At 35.5% G+C, this 14,434-nt stretch overlaps 1 protein-coding gene across 1 annotated transcript; it reads left to right on the top strand.

Moving 5' to 3' along the window:
• Positions 1 to 2,195: 2,195 nt before the first annotated feature.
• Positions 2,196 to 12,706, top strand: LOC136816921 (cyclin-dependent kinase 12-like). The gene is made up of 9 exons (XM_067073257.1): positions 2,196 to 4,043; positions 8,181 to 8,351; positions 8,614 to 8,803; positions 9,184 to 9,243; positions 10,176 to 10,277; positions 10,866 to 10,943; positions 11,227 to 11,343; positions 11,529 to 11,660; positions 11,900 to 12,706. The coding sequence occupies exons 1-9, from the start codon at positions 2,411 to 2,413 to the stop codon at positions 12,483 to 12,485; spliced, it is 3,069 nt and encodes a 1,022-aa protein (XP_066929358.1). The 5' UTR covers positions 2,196 to 2,410; the 3' UTR covers positions 12,486 to 12,706.
• Positions 12,707 to 14,434: the final 1,728 nt, after the last annotated feature.

Below are 14,434 nucleotides of genomic sequence, written 5' to 3'. Positions count from 1 at the left end.
TTTTTCTCCATAGAAAAGATAAGATGGTGGAAATAGCATGCACCTACGAAGAAGTACATTAACCAAAATCATAATCAGTCAAGAACACCTTCAAATTAGCCTATCATAGGCTGATTAGCCTATCATAGGCTATTTAGACTATTTTATATAGGCTATTTAGCCGAAAATCGATAAAAACCTCGATTTCTGACGAAATATAAATAGTCGCGTCTATTTTTCACCATTACTTCATTGCCCAAAGCCAAAAGAATCTTTTTCACTTAAACTGATATGACATTCAATTTTGGAAACAGAAATATATAATTAAATCTATTTTTATAGGCTAATTTTCTTATAAGGGGGGGGTTTTCACTTTTACGGTATGACGGTATTGGGCCTTTTTACCCCCGGTAAATCGGTATTACGAGAAAAAAACGACGGGATTACGGTATTTCATTTTCTACCGGTATCGGTAAATTGCCTGTTTTTTTGTCGGTATTTCGATATTTTTATCAATAAAAAACGGTATTTCGGTATAAAACTATTTACCTTTTAGTTTCTTCATGAGTTTTATGCAGAAAAATTTTCAAAAAAGATAAGTCTATTCCGCTATTTTAACCAGTGAAATTTTCTTGCTCGCTTCGCTCGCACAATCTTGGATTTCCTATTGACTTATGTCATGGTGAGGTTATTCAAAATAAGCAAAACTTTACGATATCTAAACAAATATTTTCGTTATTTTTCTGCGGGCGCATTTTTTAATGACAACTTTTGTGATGCAAATACTGCATCCAGCGATTTGTGCAGCATCGAACGATTAAAAAATAATTCACATCATGATGCATATGATGCGTTTTCAGGCAATGTAGGCATTCTAAATTTTAAATTTTTTCTTTAGCAAAACTCTTGGAACGCCGCACCGGGTACGGCAGGTACGTCGCTCACCGTACCATATTTTTGCCAACAAATGGTCAGTGTTAAATAAAATCAAAAATTGTGTGACCAAATAAGGCATACTTGGCTAACAATAGCGTATTAACTCCGTTTTTCAATAACAAAGGAGAGCGAAAATTGTCTAAAAAATTTTCGCGCTCGCTTCGCTCGCGTTCATATTTTCCATTTCATTTCTTTCCTCCGATAGGGGGGGATTCAACTTTAGAATTCGCGTCCTCTAGTTGCACCACAGCACCACCTCTATGAAGCCTGTGGAGAAGTCTACGGCTTCTCAGACCATGATTGGCCCAAACCTCGATTTTGAATTAATTCTCAATATAAAAGACATCTTACGCGTCTGTGAGGAAGAAATTATTGGGGGAAAGGCTTAATTTTACATTTGCCTCCCGTAACAAGCAAGTAAGTTTGACGCGGCAGACCTAAAAGATTGCTTTATGAAAGCTCAAATAGCTGTAAAAGAGGCCGACGATATCGAGAATAAGGTCACAAAACTAGCAAAAAACTTTATATATCGGCGAAAATGTTTGGTATAAGAGTAGGTCAATCTGTTTAAAAGAGACCATAAAAAGGTTAAATTTAGCCCAATAAGGTCACAATCGTTTAACCTTAACCAAAGATGTAAAAGCAAAATTGGTGCGTGAACGTGAAAATGTTTTTTTTCGCGCGTGAATACGTGAATTGGCAAAAATTGGTGCGTGAATACTGAATTGAGGGTTGACTGGGGGGCCTCATAAAGTACAAGACTTGTTTGTACAGTTTCTAATTTGTTACTACACAATAGATTTGATAACTGAAAATTCATTATTTTCGAAAAAAACATAGATATAATATCGGTATCGGTATTAGGCTTCCTTCACCGACGGTATTACGGTATTTGACCCAAAATTTTGTCGGTATGACGGTATTTAAGACCCCTGAAAATCCCCCCCTTATAATGAAGTGCCGTGTGCAAAAATACATGTTTGTTTTTTCTTTTTTTCTTTTTTAAAAAGCCCGATTTTCTTACCCTCGCATGCACAGTACCAAAAAGTGGAATATATCCTAAACCAAAATTGATCCAAAGTCAAAATTTGTCATGAGCATTTCTCTGACATTGAGAAACCATGTATTTCTTAGAGAAGACGCGACTATTTATATTTCGTCAGAAATCGAGGTTTTTATCGATTTTCGGCTAAATAGCCTATATAAAATAGTCTAAATAGCCTATGATAGGCTAATCAGCCTATGATAGGCTAATTTGAAGGTGTTCTTGACTGATAATGGTGCTCTTTTCTGACGCATGCGCATTTGTCATTTCACGCAAGCTCTTGTGAAGTTCACATCGACCTGGCTAATGTGGAAGTCAGAATTTGTACTTTGTCATTATCAATCTTGAAATACCTGTATAATCTTGGCCAAGACAACCTCCAATGCGATCCAAATCTATCGATGTAAACCTCTCTGGATACTTGTTCTCGGTATTTACGCACGGAACGAAATGGGAAGCCCATCATCAGAGTTTGAAACTCCTGTAAAGAAGCATAAAAGTAAGAAGCCCAAAAAGGACAAAAAAAAGAAGAAAAGTAAGCAACGCAGTAAAGATAAACATTCTTCAGAAAGCTCGAGTGCTAATTTCATTCAACCAACCTATGAAAGTCTATCCTCAGATGGTGAACTTGGAGAGACATTTGATGATTTTGAACAATACAAAAGGAACAAACAGATGAGACATGATTCCTTTGATTCATCCCCTCCGCAACCAAAAAAGAAGAAAAAGGATAAGAAGTCCCATAAATCTAAAAGGAAAAACTCAGCAAATAATGTAGACTTTGATAATTCCTCATCAAAATATGCTGGTGGATTCTCATCTTCATCGTCATGGAATAATTCAAAGAGTTTAAATCGTAAAAATTCTTTAGGCTCACCAGAAGAATTTGGAGGGTATCCAAAGGAAACCTACAAGGAAGAATACTATTCTCGCTCTCCAAAGCATCGTTTTAGAAACGACAGCCCAAGTAGGAGTCGCCATAGAAGTTCGCGTGATAATTCTGTGTCGCCCTATCTCAAGAGGAATGCTTCGCCTTATGAGGGTGGATCACCCATATCTATAAACTCTAAATCTCCAAATTACTCTCCTTACAACAGACGCTCGCCTAGAAAGCGATCACCATCACCTAGTTATCGAAAGAGATCAAGTAGTCATCGTAAACATTCAAGTCACACTTCTCACAGCAGCTCCCACAAAAAGCACATCAAAGACATTTCCAGGTCACCCTCATTTTCTCCTAGTCGATCTCCAAAGCTTCCGATGCAAAGGAAAAGGACACACACTGGATCCTCAAAGCAACATCGACATGAAAGAGACAATTTAGCTAATAATTCATTTAATTCTGGTACAAACTTTCTTCAAAGGAATAGTAGTAATACCACCGGGAGTTTCCCAATGAACAATAACAATGGTGCTGGTTTACCTCCTCCCATGCAACAGATGAGTATGAGTCAATTCTTTTTACGTCAAGCTCAGCAGGCTCAACAACAAGTTCAACAGCAACATCAAAATCTAATCAGAAATAATAATATCCCTCCACAGGGACCTGTTATGAGCAAAAACAACCAAGCAAACAATATGCCTCCTCTGGATAAAAATCTAACTGTGAAAAGTCTACCACCTTCAACACTCCAGACAGAGATAAAATCATCTAAACAACCACCGCCACCCTTAATCAGTCCACCTCCGAAACCTGCACTACCACCACCTCCACCACAAACGTCACTTCCACCTCCGCCACCACCAGATGAAATGAAAGCACGCGGGGATGAGGCACCGCCCCTCCCACCCCTTCCGTTACCACCAGTTATTCCAGAGATTAGTGATATTTCTCCTGAACCTATCAGCAACAGTGATAATGATTTTACAAACAAAGACATTGAGAAACCAGTAAATGGGAGTCAATCAAATTCTGTTGAAAGCAGCAGGCCTGTTTCCAGAAATTCCTTTGATAGATCGGTAACAAATTCACCAGATGCAGACACAGAATGGGGAGAGCGATGTGTTGATATGTTTGAAATCATGAAAATTGTTGGGGAGGGAACTTATGGGCAGGTCTATAAGGCTAAAGATAAGATTACAGGTTGGTCTTACTTCAAAATCATTTGAAATTGAGAAATTTAAGCTTATAGGTAAACTGCATTTATAAGCAACCACTTAAGTTAAGTTCATTTCATTTTAAGCTGCAGGAAAATGTATTATTTCATTTACATGTGGATACTTCACCAATCATGCAATAATTTATCTCAGCTGTCAAATAATATCATTATTGGCAAATTCATTCTTCAATGATAGTAGATTTTTTCAACATTTCGTGATATACTATGAGTTAGTCTAATATGGACCACCCTATTTATTCTGCCTCCCTTTTAGCAACAAAAATAATTAGAAGGAAGAAATCGCTAAAAATTAGAATAGACTCCGCAAATTTAAGTCACAATCAGTGATTCCCCCTTTTTCATCTCTCCTCCTGTGAAAGGGTGATGAAATTAGCAGAGGGTGGTCAATCTTAGATAGAGTCACACAGAGTCACAGTATACTTATCACAAGATGAGAAATTCGAAATGACCATGCCAGTTTAGAAGAAGTCTCTTACAACCTTGACTTGCTTCTAAGCTTTTGGTTTCAATATTTTAATAGTATGGCTTTTATTGGAACGACATATTTGAGAGAACAGGAAATGAATTATTCAGTAACATAGCCATACTTAGTCATACCATAGCCATCACTGAAAATGTCTTAAATGTTGATGAATTAACTTTAAATGAAATGTCAAATTATTGTCTTTCTGGATTCAACTAATATCCAATTTTTTTGATTTTCTTAGGTTTTAAATTAACTCGCCAATTAATCTAAAAAGATCAAAATCAACAAGGGAAAGAAAAAACATGAGAGTATGTATTTTTAAATTTTAATAAATTTTTATTTTTTTATTTTTTCACTTTTCAATACAATAGTTGGCTATATTGAGTTAGTTCATCATCATTGACAGGCTTAGGGTGTATTTAATGCTGCTAAATTCTATAAGATATGCTTGTGATGTCTAGGAAGCATCTCAAACTACAGCAATCAGTAAGTTGCATTCACAAGTCAAAAATAAGCCCGAAACAACTGAGTAATGTACACTCACAAATAGTTGGGTTGTTCAGAAAAAATGAATAACCTGTCGAATCGAAATTATAAAACACTTAAATCTCATAAATAGAATATTTTCAAAATTTTATCACTTTGGATCAAATTTCCTGTAGACTCAGGGGGGGTCAGTACTAAAATGTCGGACATATATGAGTACTAAAAGGGTTTTCAAGAATTTCTTGCATACCACCACCTATTTTTCGAAAATGTTATTTTAGTACACATGTACTAAAATTATTTTGAGCAATTTAACATAGATACCACCCATTTTTGCCCTTTTACGGGTTTAAAGTTACCAAAATGGGGTCATTGTTACAAACCTAGTCGAATTTAGCGCATCAATCTGCAAAATAATATAATTTTATTACTAAACTGTGCTAAACTGTACATGAAAATATTTTTGAAAAATATTTAAAAAATTGGAAAAATTCTGAAAGATTTCTGAAGATTTTTTCGAAAATTCCTGAAAAAAAAAATCAAATTTTTTCCAAAATTGTTAAAAAAATGCTCCATTTTGGCTGATTTTAGAACAAAATACTAAGATTTTTCAAAAATTTCTTTAAGGGACCACCCTTTTTGGTATTTTAGTACACACCACGTCACTAAATGTCATGATGTCTGAGATTTTAGTACCGACACCCCCCCCCCTGGTAGACTAATTTTTGTGAATTTTTGCAATTTTTGCAAAATTAAAGTCCTTGCAAAAAAAATTGAAAATCAGCACTTTTGCAAAAAAGCCTCTATTAAAATGAAAGAAATTAGGTTAAAAATAGGCCGATTCACATGCAAAAATGGGCTCTTCCAGAAAAAATCTGTTCATGGGGGGTGGAGGATGAATTGTCCAGGGGTATTGAAAAAAATACCAAAAAATTGCAATGTCCAGGGGGTAAATTCCAATGTCCAGGGGTAATTTTTTTGTCCACGGGGTTGATTTGATGTTTGTCCAGGGGTATAACCCGTGTCCAGGGGGGTTAAAAATCAAAATGTCCAGGGGTAATTCATGAAAAAAATAGTATATCATCCACTCCCCATGAACGGATTTTTTCTGGAAGAGCCCAATGTAGCAAAATCTATAAAAAAATTATTGCTAATATTTCACAAAAAATGATTCAAGGGGAAAATGGACAGCAAGGAAGAACTTAAAGCTGAGTAATAAAATTTCTAACTATAAAGTCAAAGAGTTTAGGAATTACTGTATCACTCAGTCATGTTCAACCTGAGTATATTTTAGCAACTAAATCATTCTACCATGATTACACTACATAAAATAACTCCATACTAATTTGGCCCAAGAGGAACATCAAACTTTTTCAACTTTTGGAGGATTTTACAGGGTGAGCTATGCAAAGGTTTTATTTCTAGAAGATTGAGGTCAGAAAACAGCAAAAAATAAAATAAACATTTTTTGTTCTTTCAGAAAATTGGAAAAAAGGTGGGGAAAATCCACGGGGCAATAAGGGGAAAAGCTGCTTCAAAAAGCGAGGGGAGATTGTAAAAGTTTTGATTTTTTTTATTGTGATTAAAAAGATAATGTGAATGGGAGCAGCAAAGAGTACAAACAAACAAAAAATAGAGGGGATTTTAAGCTTGGTACTCACTTGTGCAAAAAATTGCGTTTAAGTGCGCCAAACACGTTTTTTCTTTCTAGTGAGTAAGTTCACTAAACGCACTTAAGCGCCCTCAGACGCACATATACGCACATAAACACCTTGATTTTGCTAGGCGCACTTAAACGCAAATATCAAAAAGTTTTGATATTTCGATGCAATCATCAAATTCTTTTGAAATTTGAAGAGAGAGGGGAATTTTTCATAGCATTTAAGTATGCCTTACTCCTTTTTCCCTCTCTTTCATTTGAATCACTTTGTAGTGAGTACATCTGAGTACATACATGTTTTTAAGCATAACGCTTATAAGCATATGAAGGCTCAGATTTGCAGAATTCCTAAGCATAACATGAGCATATATGTCAGCCTAGAATATTTTTCAAGTGGTCATTTTTATCTGTTTAAAAAGGTTTGGTAGAGGTCAAGTAAAAAATGAGACATTTCACGGCTAGCTAACATTCCACTGCTTCCAAAATCTGAACAAATTTGTACAAAATTTCTAAAATGTCATTAAAAACTTGGCTCGGGTGAATCATAAGCATGATTCTTAAGCATATAATAAGCATAAACTATGCCTAGATACTTTGAGAACTTAAGCATACACGAGCCTGACCAAGGGGCATACACTTGCTTATAAAAAAAAACAACATGTAAATGGCGTTTAAGTGCGCCTAACTGATAAACGCACTTAAACGCAATTTTTTGCACAAGTGAGTACCAAGCTTTAATAAGAGATAATTTTTTAATTTTCAAATGGGGACCCAACCAGCCAGTTGAATAAAATCAAAGTACTGGTTAACAAAAAGGAAAGAAAATATGAATTGTACCATGCACGCGATGAAACTGATGAAGAAAATGAGTTTATCTTATATAGAAAACAAAAACATCAGAAAACAATGTTGATCGGTGAAAAAGAATGCAATTATTATTTGATTTTTCCTGGCATGTTTCAGAAAAAAAAGTTACTACAATCATGGTCGTAATATTTGAGAAAAAAGGGAAACCCACCGGGAAGTTTTGAAACCACAATCGATTTGTAAGTGCTCTAAAGTAGGTTTGAAGGGTAGAATTTTAACTCTGAGTTTTAACACTAGACTTAAGACATAGGACCTTAGAATCTCAGGATCCGAAAGTTCAAAAATAGTCCAATAAGGCTCAGAATATAGCCTGGAAGTCTGCCAACCCCTCCCAAATTGAAATATTCGATTAAGTTAAAGAGATAGCCCAAAATCAACTTTCTCGCCAGAACTTTAAATCTTGAAAAACGTTAAAATAACCGGAATTCTCATTCTATTTCGACCATGATTGTAGGTCAGCCAAACTTTATTACTCAAAACAAAAATGACAATTTATATGCAAAATATAAAAATTACCTCCCTTTATGAGGTAAAGCACTGGAGCCAAACTTTTTATTTCCCCTTATTACCAAGAAAAGAGCAAATTGATTGATTGATTGTTTGAATTTTTTTCTTTTTCAGAGGAGCTTGTTGCATTGAAGAAAGTTCGTCTTGACAAAGAGAAGTATGGATTTCCGATCACTGCAATTCGTGAAATCAAGATTCTACGGCAACTTACACACAAAAGTATTGTTAATCTGAAGGAAATTGTTACAGATAAACAAAGTGCTGCTGATTTTCGCAAAGATAAAGGTATTAGGCTACAGAATTTAAGCCATACTCCTTGGAAGGTAGGGCAGCATCTCTTTCGGGCATTTTAGTGATTGGTTTCAGTTTGAAGATTAAGATACTTCATTAGATTAACCTGAAACCCGCTCATAGAAATTGTTGAAAATCAGTTTGTCATTGTTAACTGTTTTGAATTAAACTGTAACTTAAAATTTCATCGTCAAGCTGCGTTTGCAGAGTCTTGATTGCCTTTGACTTAATATTTTGTATAACCTTCAACTCTCAGGTGCATTTTATCTGGTATTTGAATATTGTGATCATGACTTGATGGGTATTTTGGACTCTGGCTTTGTCAAATTCACTAATGAATATATTGCGTCAATGATGAAGCAGTTACTGGGAGGATTAAATTATTGTCACAAGAAGAATTTTCTCCACAGGGATATTAAATGCTCAAACATCCTCATGAGTAACAAGTAAGTAAACAACACTAAAGTGGCTAAATGATCACGTTGACACTTTTTGCAAATCAAAAATAGATTTTTCACTTAATGTCCTTGACTTTCCCGAGTAGAGTTTTGAAAAACTCCTGATTTGACATTTTTCAAAGGACCAGAAAGGACTCAAAATGGCCACAATTCGCAAAAATTGGAAAGATTAATCCACATGAAATTTAATCCACTTAAAGTAGTTAAAAGGAATCTTTTTTTGACAAACAATTTTATTTGGATTGAGATTTAGTTGAGAAGTGTGATTTTATCTTACTCAATTTTGAATGGCAACTGACACATTCTTCTTAAATGAAGAAATAGCTAACCATCAAAAGATTTTAACTTCTTACTTGCTTATTCTTCAGGGGTGAAATCAAGCTTGCAGATTTTGGCTTGGCTCGACTTTTTGATTCAGAAAATGAAGGGTAAGATGGGATAAATTAATTCAATTATCATTCCATTGTGTCTGCAGGGGGGGTACTGACCCATAACCATGTGGTGGTGTCTATTTTTGCATTTAAAACAAGTTAGTACCCGGTACTACTTTGGGGGTGGGGGTGTGTATTTTTCACTCTTCAAGCAAGTACAGAATACTATTTGGGTACTTTTTCACAGAATTTTGCTGTTTTTCAATAAAAAAAGTAGTTTATTGTAATATTTTGACTTTTTTCAATATCTTTTGGAATTGTGCTCTGATCACAATATTCACTTCAAGAAATTTAAATCTTAGACGTCATCAATGTGAAAAGGTGTCAAAAAATACAGTTCATAATCTTGAAATCCTTTTAGTACCATGCAGTACTAAAATACCAAAAAGGCTGAAAAGTGGTATACCAAAAAGGCTGAAAAGGTGGTATCCAGACTAAAATTTGAGAATTTGTCTTGTGAATTGGTACTAAAATTAGTAATTTCATCATTTTTTGAATCTATTTCAGAATTTTAGTAATTTTTCAAGAAAGATTTTAAAAATTCTCATTTGAAGAAAATTCGGGCACTAAAATACCACCTTTCTAAAATGGGGTGGTGGTGTGCTAGAAATATTCGAAAACCCTTTTAGTATTGTATTATATGTCTGAGATTTTAGTAACACCCCCCCCCCTGCCAGTGATGAACTTTGATGTCAAAATGTCCCAAAAACTTTATGTCCATGGTGTACTTCTCTAAATTGGGGTAGTGGTATGTAAAAAAAAATTGCTTGAAGCTTTTTAATTACACATGTCTTAGATTTTAGTACTGGCACCGCCAAACACTGTTATAAAAAAAAAAAGAGTTCATCTACTTTAATTACTAAGTATTTACATGACTAAATGTTTGGAATTATGAATTCAATTTCTTGCAACTTTCTTTTTTCTTTCAGACGTCAATACACAAATAGAGTGATTACTTTGTGGTATCGTCCTCCTGAACTTTTGCTTGGTGAAGAAAGATATGGACCAGCTATTGATGTCTGGAGTTGTGGGTAAGAAGTCTGTTAATAAAGTGAATGGAAATTTCGTTGCTTGTAATCTGACTTCACATTGATCTGTTGCAAAATCAATTTTCGGATCAAGTTTTTTCTTGTTTTTAATTTGAACAGTGTTGCAACATTTCCGTCTATAACTATAGGTGAAAAAGTGATACAATTTCCGCTTTTCCATCCAGTAAGAGAGTTTTTGGTCAAATGACCTATATAACATAGTTTCTACCCCTCCTACATTTAGGGGGGGGGGTCTTGGGTTTTGATGAACCAAAAGCAAGGGAGTGTTAAAAGTATGACTTTCCTAAGGGGGGTTGTCAGTTAAAGGAGGATCTTCTTACCTAAGGGGGGGTCTTCTAAGATAAGGAGGGGTCTTCTAAGATAAGGGGGGGGGGTCTTGTTAGATAAGGGGGATCTTCCTTGAATTATGACTCTTGTACAATCGTTTCATTTATACTGATTTTCTAAGGGGGTGTGAAATTTTAAATGAAATGAAAGGGGGGGTCTTACCTAAGGGGGGTCTTGACCCCTCTAGAAACTATGATAACCATTTTACCAAAGATATTTTGAAAACAACTCTCCGTTTTTCAGATGTATCCTTGGTGAGCTGTTTAAAAGGAAGCCTATGTTTGTGGCAAACACAGAGCAAACCCAGCTAGAGCAAATCAGGTAAATATGTCTTCTTTCTAACGTGAAATTCTTTGGTCAAAAAAGGTCAAGAGGAATTCTGTATCTTTAAGATTTGGCAAAGGTGACCTGACTTCGAGATTCAAGCAAACAGAATGAAATTAATTTCTAAAAATATTTAGATACACGACGCGATCTTTATTTTATAGTGGAATATGGTAGCCATTTTTGAACAGCTAAGCAAATCAAACTTCTTTTAAGAGTGATATTCATCCATGGATCCCATTGTCCCGGAATAATATTTTCATTTTCATTTTTTGTTAAGTCGGGTATGTGGAGCACCAACACCTGCAGTGTGGCCTGATGTTATTCATCTTCCGTACTTTCACAACATCAAGCCAAGAAAACAATATCGAAGGAGACTTCTAGAAGAATACGCCAGGTTTGATACATGGATGTTTAAGAAGACTCGTGATCCCCTCCCCAATGTTCTGTGCTTTATTTTCAACAAGACAAAACTAGAATAGAATCGTCCCTTCGTTATTCATAATTTGTTCACAACACACATGTCAGCAAGGCATCTAACCAAACACGTACCAAAACTCAACAATTCTTATTTCTCCTTAGTTTACCAAAAGAAGCGTTAGATTTGCTGGATCGAATGCTAACGATGGATCCCTCCAGGAGATCCTCTTGTGAGGATGCACTGAAACATGAATTCCTTCGAGATATCATCCCCGAAAATGTCGAACCTCCAAAGTAAGATTTCGCTTTTAAAAGGGTGCTTCAGCATTTGGATTTTGTGATAACTGCCAATACCCTTTGACAAAGAAAGTGTTCTATGATTATTTCATCAATTTTTCTCCATTTTTAAGTAGACAAAGAAGGAAAATTCATTATTCAACTTTCTCCTGGTTTATGATATACAGGCAGCGTCTCCTGGTTTATGATATACATGCAGCGTAACAGCCATTTTGAAACCTAATTTTTCTTTGTAGATTTCCTGAATGGCAAGATTGTCATGAGATGTGGAGCAAGAAGAGGAAACGAGAAGCGCGTGATAGCGCTGCTGGGCGTCCGCCATCGACCGCTAGCAAAGTGCCCAACGTATCTGACCCTCCATCTTTAACGGCAAACACAAGTAACACACTCTTCAAGCCAGTGAAATCAAACACAAACATAACGAACTCTACAATGAATGACACTCTTTCAAAACCTCAAGAACATTTACCGCCACCACCTCCACTCCCAACCATTATGGGTGCGCCATCGCTGGGTGCTGGCAAGAGTTCTGGTGATTCTGGTTTTCATGGTACACCACCCAGCACAACCAGTATTAAAGATGGTGGACAAACTACGAAAAACTTTACAAACCGAGGTATAATCAACCCCACTAGTTTCAATTCGACCAAGAAAGTTGAAAAGTTGTCTGATTACTCTTCGTCTAAGAAACCTGTTGGAGCATCTGGCTTAAGTGCTGATGTCAAGTTGAATCATTTCATTAGTAAACCCATCGTGGATAATGGGTCCACGGCACCTTCAACCAGTGGTACTGGACCGCCGCGTATGAAATGGCCCACCTAAGTTTCATTGTTCTTGTATAAATGTCCATTTCTTTTTTATAGAGATCTTTTTTCTAATTAGCAAAAGTTTGGTTTTTTAATAAACCTGGTTTTGTTTTCTGGCTTTTTTAACGATGATATTATCCTTTAGATTATTATTAGATTTCTTTATTTTTTTGAAGTAATTATTAAGTGCTTAATGGCCTCGAGTTTATAATGTAAAATAGGAAGGAAGCCTTTAAATGAACGCTCTTTTCTTGTGTTTTGGATGTAACAAAATGAAAGAACGTCAATATGGAGAAAACTTTCATTTTGTTCACCCTATGATATCTCATGCTTATTCCCCGCCCTCGAACAACGAGACCTTCTCAGAACGACTCCGACAAACTTTTGGTGTATTTCATCTTGGTAATGGGTCCTCAATGGATAAATTCACTGTAGAGTTCTTTCTATTCGTTTACCTTCAAGAGATTATCTTTTTGTGGTAATATCTTTCTTTCAATCCTTTAGTGTCTTAGTAGGGGGCCAACCATTAGGATCTGTACTATATTTTGTTGGACGCAACTCAACGGGATTGGCGTGAATTGGACCCGGAAAAGGTTTAATGGCCAAAAAACTGGCTAGCCCCCAGAATGGGTAAAAATTGACGATTTTCAATTGGATGGTTGGTACACTACAGTATCCTATGTTATCAATCATTTACGTTGAATTTGAGTTTTGGCTAGAACCTTTACTAGGCCTAATTCACGGGCCGCCACTGTCAAGAGTCTCAAAATCTCATCTGCTTTTGAACCAATCACATTCGGTTGCGTCCCACCAAAGATGCGATAGGTCCTACGGGTTGTTCCCCTATTATGTGTCTTGATCCTAATTTTTGTAGACTGTTAATTATTTACTTCCATTCAAGCACTTCATTAATTTTGAACTAAGTGTTTCTAAACTGTTTTGATGAAGTAGGCCCGGGAAATTTCTGACCAAAATAGTGACGTCATTAGGCAGAGCTGCCTGGGAAAACGAGAATTAGAAAATTAGCTGATTTACCAAAGTCATAATAAACAAGAATGATTGATACCATTGAATTTTGATCATACAACGGCTCCCTCCTCTTACCTTCGTTACGATTTAACACGTTTGCTACGAATTTGGGGACAAAATACCGCCAGTACATTAAAGGGACATAAATTTTGATACAGAAACTTAAAATTCTGCATCGATAAGTATACAATTTAAAAGCATTTGAAGCAATACCAAACATTCACGAATATTCCAAATTTCCGTTGGGAATTTATTTCGCGAAAATTAAATAAATTTAATAAATTTAATTAAAAGTAATGCTTTCGTAGAGTCGCGGAACTTTTTCTGTATTTTTATAGGGGACAGTAGCTCAAGAAAATGAGATTCGAATAGGCTTAGGTCTAGTAAATGTTGGTTTGTTCTCATGATGGAGATGGATCGTTTTAAAACGTGTCGAATAAAAAGTTAATGCTGCTAGGATTGAAAGTGTAATTTATTAATTTTAATCGGATTAGATTATGCTTCCTTTCCAATCTGATAAACTAATCGATACTTCTTACCGATTTCTTACTCGAGCTCTTTACTTGTAAGTTTTTTATTAAATAAAGCTAATTTAGTATTATGGTGTGTATGTTAGATGTTTTTCTATAATATTGTAGCTATGCCTTCTTTCTTGGCTGACTTTTAAAGAAACCGTAACAAAAGGGTTTCACTTGCTTATTTCCGATTTGCTGTAGAGTTTATCTAGTCTTTTTAACTGGAGAGCTTGTCAACTTCAATTAAATCCTTTTTGTGATATTTTGCGGAAATTTTCGCTGAAAAAGCCAGTCAAATCCTTTTTGCCCTTAGCACAGGCTCTTCGGTCACAAATATAAATTGCACAAGAATTTTGCAAACGACGCCCGATTCTAAATCCTGAAATAATTAATGTTCGTGACATTTATCTGTTTGAAGAAG

The sequence above is a fragment of the Clytia hemisphaerica genome, unplaced genomic scaffold (genome assembly GCF_902728285.1).
Source record: "Clytia hemisphaerica strain Z4C2 unplaced genomic scaffold, Clytia hemisphaerica genome assembly, whole genome shotgun sequence".
NCBI lineage: Eukaryota > Metazoa > Cnidaria > Hydrozoa > Leptothecata > Clytiidae > Clytia > Clytia hemisphaerica.
Note: the sequence above shows the minus strand (reverse complement) of the source record. Positions and strands in the feature narration are given on the sequence as shown.